General features: G+C 36.5%; 1 protein-coding gene across 1 annotated transcript; it reads right to left on the bottom strand.

Moving 5' to 3' along the window:
- Positions 1–758: 758 nt before the first annotated feature.
- Positions 759–1,686, bottom strand: LOC124889620. The gene is made up of 3 exons (XM_047401590.1): positions 1,474–1,686; positions 1,157–1,364; positions 759–1,015 (listed from the first exon to the last, which is right to left on the bottom strand). The coding sequence occupies exons 1-3, from the start codon at positions 1,684–1,686 to the stop codon at positions 759–761; spliced, it is 678 nt and encodes a 225-aa protein (XP_047257546.1).
- Between the last annotated feature and the right edge of the window lie 10,726 nt (positions 1,687–12,412).

Genomic DNA, 12,412 nt, shown 5'->3' with positions numbered 1-12,412 from the left:
CCCAAGAGATTTCCTTTCTGGGACATAGCCGTTGCGTCAACCAACTTATCGTTTTACACCCTTTCACTTTGAATTCGCCCATGTCTGTATGTTGGGTCCAATACACATCATTGAATTGCTCAACCCAAACTCTCACAGGTTTTTCCCAGATCTTAATAGTCATATTAGATGGGTCCGAGAAAGACACTTCACTAATGTTGGCATAAAATTCATGGACCCAGTTTTCAATGCAAGGATCTAGGGCAAAGCACCGCCATCCTATGGCTTTAAATTTTTCATGAAATATCGGTAATTTATCCAGCACATTCTCCAAGAAAATCTATCTTTTTGCTTGCAGCTTTATCCTCAGAAGATCACTATAGTAGTAAGTGTGGCACTCGGGTTCCATGAATCGGATATGATCATACTTGTCTATGAGAATGTCTTGAAAAAACTAGGCATACATGATATCAAGAAATGGCAATTTAACATGCAAACTATTCCATAATGTTCGCTAAAGCATATTGGGATGGGTACTTGGTGGTGCACGGCTAAAAATTGGAAGTGCAGGATTTTTGGCATTGTAAGAAACCGGCCCAGATTACCGCGATCACAAGCCATGACCACATTGGCATGATTATGGACACAATACCTAAGGATAGTTTCTTACCATCTTTTCATGTTCAAAACTTTTGTGGTATTTGTAGGTTGCTTCCCACCTAGTGCCTTAGTTATCATTGTAGCACAATGCCTTTATTTTTATACTCTCAAGGTGGGTCCTAAAGCCCCTCCTCAATCACCTTCTCATTCTCAACATCCACCACGGACACAATGTAAAATTTTGTGGTACATTTTTTTGTCTTGAAAATTTTTAATGAAACCTCATCCTTTTGTACCATAAACTTTATTTCCCCCATCTCTAAATCGATAATAGCTCTTCTGGTGTACAAGAAAGGACGATCAAGGATAATAGGGACCTCTTGGTCTATTTCACAATCCAATACCACATAGTCCGCTCGAAGTATAAACTTGTCAACTTCAACAAGAACATAAAATAAAATTCCCACTAACCTGTTGATAGGCTAGTCTTCCATCAAGAGTTACATTGAGGTTGGTGTAAGGGTATCCAATCTAAAATTCTTATATATGAAAAAAATCATTAAGTTTATGATTGCACCAAGGTCACATAGATCTTTGGCAAACACGTGTGTCCCAATTATGCAAGGAATGGTGAACGCTCTGGGGTCATCTTTCTTTTTTGCAACCTTACTATCCATGATATCACTGTACCCATTAGTGACCTCATTGATTTCACCTTTGACAAGCTTCTTTTTGGGCATCAACTTTTTCCTTAACTTAGCGTATCTCAGGATCTCTTGGATTGCCTTGAGCAATGGGATGTTTATCAACAGATTGCTAAGTTTTTCCATGAACTTTCTCAATTTGTCACCCTCTTCTTCTTTTATGTAATCATTGAGGGAATGAGGCAAGAACTTGAATTATGGGCCTTGCTTCACTTTGTGGCTTTTTAGCCTCAACCACTTCTTTGTTACTTTCCTGATTCTCTTTCTCATCATTTTCTTCTCGACTTTGAGGTAACCCCTTCTTTGCTTTAGCTCTGAGAATTTTCTCACTCAAGTCTATTTTCGAGGGCTCATTGAGTGTTTTTCCACTACTTGTGACAATCACAAAGGAGTTGAGTGTCATTTTTTGGATTAGAAACCGTGTCACTAAGGTGTCCACTTCAAGAACAAGCATTTAATTGTGTGGACATTTTCCCAATTTGGGTTCCCAATTGTTTGAAAAAGGATGAGTGAGACACCACGGTTTAAAAGAGTTGAGATAAGTCAACATTCAACTCATGGACCATTTTGTACGTACCTTTTACTTAATTTCTAGCTATCACATCCTCGGTCTTGAATTTTTTCGAGTAGATGGTACTTGGCTCCTTGGTATTAACTCGATCATGAGGAGGAACATAACAATAATAATCATGTTCCCTATCTCTCCAATCTCTATCCAGTTTGCGGTCTATCCAACCTTGGTTCCCACTTTGACTTTGATAGGTGGGGAGGGAACCCCTAGAGTAGTTATCCAAATACCACATTTCCTCATCCAACTTCTTAGCTTCTTCATCATATTCATAATATTTTGATGCTACAGCTTTTAGCGTTTTCACGGGTGCAGCCATGACATATTTTTTCAAGAATTCAATTTGGGTCATCATTTTTTCCATGTTCTCCTCCGTTTATTCATTTTACTTTCTTTGTTCATTATCAACCATAAACTAGTAGAAGGGATCTTGGGAGCTTTGGTATCTTGGGTATGCCAACCCCAGTTTTTCTTTGACACTTCTCCGATCAATAAAAAGTTCACATGGTGATGCATTTTAAGTATAGATCCACCCATAATGTTATCGACCACCATTTTTTTAATGAATCTAGGGCCCTGTAGAAGATCTCGAGAAGCATCTTCTACGGGACCTCATGATTTAGGCATTGGGCTAAATTCCCAATAAACCTTTTCCCAACTTCAAACAATGGCTCTCCATTCATTCACCAAAAAATCACAATTTCGTCCTACTTTTGAAGCATTTTAGATAGTGGGAAGTATCTATAAAGAAACACTGTGGTAAGATCTTCCCAAGATGTAATAGAGCTGAGTAGATGTGTGGAGCCATAAAAGCACCTCGCTCATTAGTGAGAATGGGTAGACGCGAAGCCGGATGGATTCTTGAGTAATGTGTGCTATGTAGAATGACGCACACGCTTCCGCAAAATTCTTTAAATAGACATTTGGGTCCTCAAAAGCTTGACCACCGTACAACCCTTTTATTTGAAACATGTGAAGCATGGGATTAGTCACATGGAATTCTCCATTCCCATTGGTTGGTGGGATATGAATTGAACTTGTTTGGCCCGCTCCATTTAGTTTGCCCTTATTATACATGGGACCATCAAAGGGGCCCATGTTGCTCGCGTTATCACTCATCATTCCATTTACACTTTGATTACCTATAATAAATTCAAAAACTATAAATAAAGTAAATTACATCACCCCACGTATAACTAAGTAAGAATATACCAAACAAGTGAAATCTATATTACATTCTCCAGTGACGGTGCCATTTTGAAAATGCTCAACTCACTCTCATATTTGATGGGTGAGGCGGTCGTTGGCAATAACCCAAATCGAGTTGGGGTTAAATCCACAAGGAGAAAATTATAAATTTCAAATCCTATGGGTGTTCTAATTTCTAAAAGGTTACACATAATACTAACAAACACAACATGTAATATATAGTGGGGGAATTGATTTGATATTCTTTTGTTACAATCTTTGGTTAGAAACACACTAATTTAGCACTTTTGATTTAGAATCAAGATTTGAGAAGATCTTGGGATTATGTCAACCTAAAGGTAAGGTTTGCATGGGTTTTTAAGAGTTTTACATGAAACTTAGTTATTAAGTAAAATATAGGCTAAGTTGAAGGTCTTTGTGGTTAGTCTTTCAACAAAACCACAAAGATTTCACCCATTGGCTCTTTCGAGCACCTAAAAAGTATGTAATTAATAATCACCCAAAACCTCAACCAGGCATCCCTATTTCTTGGAAAACGTCCTTGACATAATTCACATTCCAATCACACTTATTTCTGAGATTGGAAAAGGTAGTAAACTATCGGCTTGATTATCCACCATTGCCTTATCACCCTATAGCTCTTTTTCAAGGATGCTATGAGTTCCCATGACTTCACCTTCATCCCCCTTTCAAGGATGGTCAAGGGTTTCTAGAGTTTGGGGTTTTCACCCAACAAACCCATTTGGATATTTGGGGGTTTCACCCATAAATTACAACTATTAAATGCAAGCAATGATGGAATTCATAATCAATAACTAAAAATCATGCAAACCCATCAACAACGACTCACAAATACACTTTAGTTCAACATAATCCCATGACTAAATTAGTTAGCTACTCAAGAAGAAAGTAAATAAAGATATACCATAAGGATTATCCAAAGCATTCATTCTTCACATAACATCAAGAATTAAGATCTTCAAAATTTAGGTACAATCTTTCCCAATTAGGGTTCTTACTTCAAATTCAAAAGTTTCTATGAGTTACGCAATACACAAAGAAGAAAGGTTTTTTTCCTAAATAAGGTTTTACACTCATCCAAGTCAATTTATAAAACTACCCAGGGTAACATTCCCACTTAGCCACGATCACATGAGGATGTCCGCGATGTAGCCAGTGCGACCATGGTTGTTCTCTGTGATTGTAATCTCCTAACCATCTTGACTGACCTAAACCATGGCCTGTGGCCCACGATTATAGTAATTGAGGTCGATGACTTCTCCTGTTCTTCAATTGTACTTCTCTATTTTCATTTGATCCTTTTTTAGCTCCAATCCATACCTTTTCATCTCATCAACTATACACTTGCACAATGTGGATATTAGATTATTTAATTACCATTATGTCTCATTAAATTCCATAAAACATAGTAGTGTGTAAAAATATTTAGTGAAAATGATTGGTAAAATCACCACTCATCAAAGCACATTCAAGCTGGACTAAGTGTGGTTTTCTTTTCTCAATTTCTTTTACTTTTCTTTTCTTTTCTTGCAATTTTTTTCTTTTTCTTTTGTTTTCTTTTATTTTTACCACACCTGTCTTTTTCATTTTTCTTTCTACACTTCTTTATTCATACTCATTTTTTCCAAAGCACCCTAATAATAGCAACCCTCAACTTAGGTGATTTGCCTGAGTTAAGGTGCACAGTGTCTAAGAAGGACCTGGGCCAAAATAGGTTCATTGCAAGTAAAACGGGAAGGTGAAATTGTTGAAAACAAGAAATGGGTTAATTAAGGCTCAAACAATAGTATCAAGGGATTCATATCATAATTGGTTTGGAATTTAGGATCGACTGGACTCAAAACAAGAATGGCCTATGATTATTTCCTACTCGATGGGCAAGTTCTAGATTCAGACACACCCAGCAATAAGTAGTGCCTCACACATACTCGTACAGGGTTATATTTCTATGTACTACTTATCCAATTATGTAATTATTCGCCCTAGTTGTTCTATTCATCATACTAATGTCATTATAAGTTTCACAATTGTCTCACATACATACATACCTCAAACAATTAACACAAAAATTTAGGAGGGGTATGAAGTTTCGAGCATAATTATTACAAAAACAAATAATTTCAGCATAGTTATTCAAAACAACATCTACTCCCACAAGTAAAAGTATCCCTTCCCTCTTTTCAGCTATTCCAGCACACACAACAAAATCTAAAACAAGAAGAAACAAAAAAAATGCCAATTGACATATTTTTTTTATTGTAGCCACGAGCTTCGAAACATGGCAAATATAACCTGTGGTGACCTTGGTGCACCCCCACCCCCAACTTAAAGCCTATGTACTATCACCAATGTCTGTAATAAGGAAATACAAGGAATTGGGAACATACTGTGATGCTAAAGGTGCTAGCTCATTCTGCCTTACCATCACGCGGGCCTTTAGATCAGTCCCACTATCTTTAATTATAGTCCCATTAGCTACCAACACTATCACTATAATAGTGGAACTGGTTGTGGCCTTGTACTCTCTTTGGTACATCAATTGGTGAGGCTACATCACTGTCTCTCTCAACATCAATAATAATCAACCTCAAGCTACTAACACCAGCTTTCATTTCTTCGACCAACAACTATCGATCGATCTCACTCTGTAGGATATGTACCTTAACTCATTTCATAACTTTTTTTTGTGACTGCGGTGCTTTTTCTTCTTTATTTTCTCTCAGGGTTCTTCTTTAGGTTCCAGAATAGCCTAAATGTATTCTACCTGTATTTTAGGCACAACTTCCATAACCATAGGTGTTGGGATGAATGGCCTGTCATACATCTCATATACCATTTTATTGATCCCTGCCACCACTGCTTTTACCTTCTTTATATCCATGACTTAGATTCTTTCCAATTGGTGAGTAATCCTCTACTCAAATGCATCCAATTTTTCCTGCACCCGTCTATCTTGGTTTACTAGTGTAGTATCAACTCATGTCTTCACTCCCTATTCTGTATTCCATACTTTGGCCTCCAATTTGGCCAGTCTCTTTATTGTCTTATCCCACATGGCTGCGAGATAACTATTAGACCAGTTCGTATAGCTTTGGCTCTAGGTGATACTGACTGATATAGGGGAAGTGCACTAGATATACCTACTACATCAAAAGTTAGTGGCACAGCCTACATGCCTCCACCTGTAGTGTCATCAGTCTGAGCAGTAGCATCATATCAACCCTAGCTTCTACACACCTCAGCGAATATCTTAGCTCCTCTTCTTGCTTGTCTGGCCATTGGGTTTGTTGCATCTTTAATCAATCCCAAGTATACAGAGTGTGTGGTGTCAATCATCTTATCAATCCTTAGGATTTTTTGTACCCCAACATCAAAGAACAACTGACAAATCTTGCATGAATAAGCTAGAAGTAGCTTTTCTCCACCCATAGCTCTATCTTGAATCTCTCAAGCTACAAACTTCCCCAACTAAAAAGGAAGCAGTATCCCTAGTACACAAATAAAGATTAAAAGGGATAAAAAGGGCTTCATAAAACCATATCAAGGGCTTCTATCACTCTATAAATCGACATCATCATCATTCTCCTAAAAGTCGGACCATTTAGATGGAGTCTTATCATCACTCTCCACCCTAGAGGAAGGAAGTTGATCTCAGGGTTTTAAGACCTTCCATAGGCCTTTCACCCCTTTCACCATCTTGATAAACAACTCATCCCTCTTGTTTTCCCTTGTGATCATCTTTTCATGCATGCTCTGGAGGTCTCCATATGATACCACCAAATAAGAGTAGGATTTCTCAAGCTTAGCAATGGTAGCTTCTTTCTTACTTTGGTTCTCTTTCTCATAATTGGCCTGTGATACATATAAATAGTAAGTGGTGGATAGATTTCCCGATCCCTTGGGTAGGCTAGACACAAGCTCTCTGATGGTTGTAATATCAACTCCAATCTCCTCACAAGTTGTTACCTAAAGATATGACTCTTAAATGGTCTGTATGACCTATCTTTTGAATTTCTGGATCTTTTCTACAAACTTTAGTCCGAAATAGTTAACAAACATATTACCCTATAAATTATTAAGTACAAAAACATGGGTTGCCTCCCACTCAGCACTTGATTTTACGTTGAGTCACAACATGGATAAGTTTGTCAATATATTTCACTAACTAGCCTCATGGGTTGCCTCCCATGCAGTGCTTGATTTAACGTCGTGTCATGACGTAATTGTTTTGATTACTCAGACTTCACCAAGGTCCATCTCTAAAATTACACTTACTTCTTTAGTGTTACCCATATAATTCTTTACTCTTGGCTAATTCATCTTGAATGAGGATTCACCAAATGGGAGCATTCTTAGCTCAGTAAATGGACCATAACATCTAGACTTCAACTTACCTAGAAACAAGTAAAGTCTGGAGTTATAGAGCAATACCTAGTCACCCTTTTTGAAGATCCTTTCTCAATCTTGCGATAATGATACAGTTTCATCTTTTCTTTGTAAAGGGTAGAACTTTCAAATGCTTGGATTCAGAATTCATCCACCTCATTCATCTTATTCAACTTTGACTTTGCTATATCTATCCACTCAAAGTTCAACTTTTTCAATGCCTATAGTCCTATATGTTCAAGTTCAACAGGAAAGTGATATGCCTTTCCATACACCAACTGATAAGGGGAAGCACTAATGGGGATCTTGAAAGCTATTTGATAATCCCATAATGCATCGTCTAATTTTTGTGACCAATTAGTCCTATTGGCATTTACTATATTTGCAAAGATGGACTTGATTTCTCTGCTGGACACTTTAACCTGTCCATTAGTTTTCGGATGATAAGGTGTTTCCACCTTGTATTTCACTTCATACTTCTTAAGCAGACTTTAGAATAGGTGATTATAAAAATATGACCCACCATAGCTAATGATATCACGAGGCATGCTAAATCAAGAAAATGTACCTTTTCAAGAATACATTGATACTACTTGTTTCATTGTTGTGGAGCACAACTACTTCCACCCACTTGAAACATAATATACAGCCATAGAATATACTTCATGCTAAACTAACTCATAAAAAGTCCCATGAAATCCATACCGCGTACATCAAATAATTCTAGTTCTAAAATAGGAGTCCTAGGAAGTTCATGGAATCTAGAGATGTTACCTTGGCATTGACATTGATCATAGGCTAAACCAAAATCATGTGCATCTTTGTAAATTGTTTCCCAATAGTACCCACATTGAAAGATTTTATGGTCTGTAGGGGTTCCTCCATGATTACCCCAACTGCTGAAGTGTGACAAGCCTTAATTACACCCATCATCTTTACCTCAGGTATACATCTATGAAAAATCCCATCCACACAGATTATGAATAAATAAGGCATATCCTAGACAAATTTCCTTATCTCATGCATAAACTTATTTCTTTGTTGAAAGAAAAGATCTTTTGGGACTAGATCTCTTGCTAGATTATTTGCATAGTAAGAAAACCATGGAATTAGATCTTGGGAAGCTGATAATATCTACTCATCTCGAAAAATATTATTAATCATCAGCCCATTTTTAACATTCTTCATATCTTCCTCCTCAAGTCTAGACAAATGATCTGTAACTTGATTCTTAGTGCTTTTTCTATCCTTGACCTTAAAATTAAACTCTTGCAGCAAGAAAACCCACATAATGAACCTAGACTTTGCATCTTTTTTTTGTAAATCAAGTGCCTCAATGCTTCATGATCAGTGATCACAATCACCTTTTTCCTAATTAAATAAGACCTAAACTTTTCAAAGTAAAAAACAACTACCAGCAACTCTTGTTCAATAACTATGTAGTTTTTTTAGCAGGGTTTAGTGCCTTGATGGCATAATAGATGGAATGCAGGAACTATTCTTTTTGTTGGACTAGTACAGAACCTAAGTCCACTCTACTTGCGTCATATATAATATCAATGAAAAGGACTAATCTGGGGATACGATGATAGGAGAAGTGATCAACTTCTCTTTCAGACATTCAAAATCTTTCAAGCATACTTTAGTAAACTCAAATTTCACCTATTTCTTAAGAATCCTACAAAGAGGATTGGCAATCTTTGAGAATCCTTAATGAATCACTATAAACCTAACATATCCCAAAAATCTATGAACACCCTTTACAAGAATTGGATGAGGTAATTTCTCGATTACTTCAATCTTTACTTTATATACCTCAATACCCCTTTTTGAAATTTTGTGACCAAGCACAGTACCTTTTTTAATCATAAAATGACACTTATCCCAATTAAGTTCCAAGTTACATACTTGACACCTTCATAGAGAATTTGCCAATTGAACAAGGCAGTCATCAAAAGAATCAACAATGATAGAGAAATCATCCATAAACACTTTGATGGTGTCTTCTAGCATGTCAAAAAGACTGACATCATACTTCTCTGAAATATGATTGGAGAGTTACATAACCCGAATGGCATACGTCTGAATGCAAAGGTCCCATAAGGACAATTGAAGGTTTTTTTTTCTCTTAGTCCTCAGGTGAAATAGTGATTTGGTTGAAGCCTGAGTAACCATCCAAAAAACAATACCATCCTCTTCCTGCTAGTTTATCTAACATCTAGTCCATAAAGGGCAGGAGGAAGTGGTCCTTCTGAGTCTATGAATTTAAATTTCTATAATCCATACATACTCTCCATCCTTTGACTGGCCTCATCAGCACTAGATTATTCTCATTAGGCACAATAGTAATATCGCCTTTCTTAGAAATATATTATACCGGACTGACCCACTTTCTATTAGCAATGGGATATTTTAAACCATCATCTAACCACTTGATTATGTCCTTCTTCACTACCTCATACATAGAAGTATTGAGTCAACGCTGATAATTTATACTTGGAACATAATACGGTTCAAGGTGGATATTATGAGTACAAAGACTAGGGGGATACCCACAATATATGCAATGGACCAACCAATGGCCCTCTTGAATTTTATAGCACTAATAACAAAGCTTATACTTTAATCTCAACCAAGTCACCTGCAATGATTACCGGCAAAGTATAGTTGGCTTCCAAAAATGCACATCACAAATGAGAAGAAAGAGTCTTCAACTCTAATACGGGTGGCTCTTTAATAGATGGACGAGCAGGTGGAGTAGTTATATTCTTCAAATCCAAATCAAGCTTATTTGGTGAATAAGTATAAGAACCTCTCCCATATAGTTCACATACCATCTCATCATAGTCTTCAATACTATCACTAATAAATTTTATTATTATCACTGCTAAAGCTTCAACACCGAACCTTTCTTTAATAAAAATAACATCAGAAGTAACTTCCTAAGTAGTTACCATATTAGCATTAATAAATGAGTCTATATCTTTATAAAACATATCAATCATAGATACCACACAACTCATTATGCTGCTTTATGGATTTGCATACGTTGAATATCACTTGTTCATCATTGTGTTTTAGCATCAAATATCCTAGCTCCAAATCAGTAAATGTCCTTCATGTAGCTAAGAATGGTCTTCCCAAGATAATTGGGACTTGAAAGTCTACTTCACAATCTAATATCATAAAACCAGTATGAAAGATAAAAGAAACCACCTTCACCAATACATCATATAGAATACCAACTTGATTTTTCACTATCATATCTGCCATCACTACTCTCATATTGGTTGGTGTGGTAACTCCAAACCCTAATTTCTTAAATATTACTAATAGCATGAGGTTGTTACAGCACCCAAATCACATAATGCCCGAACGAAGTTGGAAGATCCAATAGTGCAAGGTGTGGTGAAAGAATGAGGATCCTCCTTCATCTCTACTAATGATTTTGTAGCTACAACACTGGAGTTATTACTATAATCTACTAGCTCATAACTGACTGACCTTTTTTTGGTGATTAGATCCTTTATGAATTTTGCATATCCTGGCATTTGATCTAATGCCTCTACAAGTGGGATGTTGATAGATAGCTCCTTCAATATCGATAAAAATTTCAAGTGCTTACCCTTTTTATGTTTCTATTTCAACCTTTAAGGATAAGGAGGGCAAGGTCTTGGGATGGGCTTTAAAACAGGCTCCTCCGCCTCATCTTTTCCTTTATCTATCTTTCTACTACTTTCCACATCAAAAGAATTATCATCATTATTTTGTTCATCTATAGTGCGTATAGGCGGATCTATGGTGGTTTTGCCACTTCGAGTGGAAATGGCTTGGAAATGACCATCATTTATTGAATTTACAACCGTGTTATTTGGAAGAGTGCATAGTTGCCTTTGATTCAATGTGGCCGATATTTGGCCATACTGCTGTTCCAGTTGCTTGATTCCAGTTGCATATGACTCAACTTTTTGATTTTGCCATGACAAGTCTATCTTAATCTCTAGAAGACAGCTCTTTTGACTTTCTTTCCCTTTGACCAGTTTTGACAATATTTCCCTTATTCTAGACTTAGTATCTTAGCTACCTGGTGGTATGTATCTATCACTTTTCTCTTTGTAATCATCCTTGTATCTTTAATCACCATCTTGGTCTCTACTTCTATCTCTATATCTATCATTATAATAGTTTTAACCTTGATTCTCATGCCTTTGGGATCAGAAATTTCTTAATTGATTATCAAGATACTTCACTTTCTCTTTATATTTAGTCTCGAACATCCTAAAAGTAGACCCCTATGCCCCAACAACATTCACCTTCTCAGCACTCATTATTATAAGTTTTTCGGTAAGTAGACCAATATCTGTATGAATCTGTGCAACCTCTTGTGCTACTAAATCATGACCAGCTCTATAATCAGAAACTTCTCCAATAGTATTTGTCCCTATACCACATTTAGCATCTCTAGTATGCTAACCTCGATTGGTCACTTAAATATCATCTAGCATCTCTTGCGCAACATCCCACTAAAGATGTATAAATCACCACCCAAAATAGTATTTGTCATTGCTCTTAAATAACATTCAATGATCTATAGAAGATTTCTAAAAGATTGGATCCTGTGATTTTGTGATAGGTACCATGCTTAGCTTCGTCTTAAATTAAAACTATGCCTCAAACATGCATTCTGCAGGTAGCTATCTAAAGTTGAAGATTTCATATTTCAACTATAGTATTCTTGTAGGGGGAGAATTTGTTTAAAAACTGTCTATGCAACTCATCCAAGTAGTGATTGAACCTCTCGGAAGTTCCCCTAAACATAGTGATGCTTCTCCAGTTAAAAATAGGAACAACCTTAATCTCAAAGCTAGCTGGTCTACCCCTAGAATAAAATATGACAAACAAATTCTCATAAAATATGTAAGATTCATGTTTACAACGTAATTTG

Source organism: Capsicum annuum, chromosome 12 (assembly GCF_002878395.1).
Source record: "Capsicum annuum cultivar UCD-10X-F1 chromosome 12, UCD10Xv1.1, whole genome shotgun sequence".
Classification (NCBI taxonomy): Eukaryota; Viridiplantae; Streptophyta; class Magnoliopsida; order Solanales; family Solanaceae; genus Capsicum; species Capsicum annuum.
The sequence above is the reverse complement of the archived record's forward strand: the minus strand, read 5'-3'. Positions and strand labels throughout refer to the sequence as shown.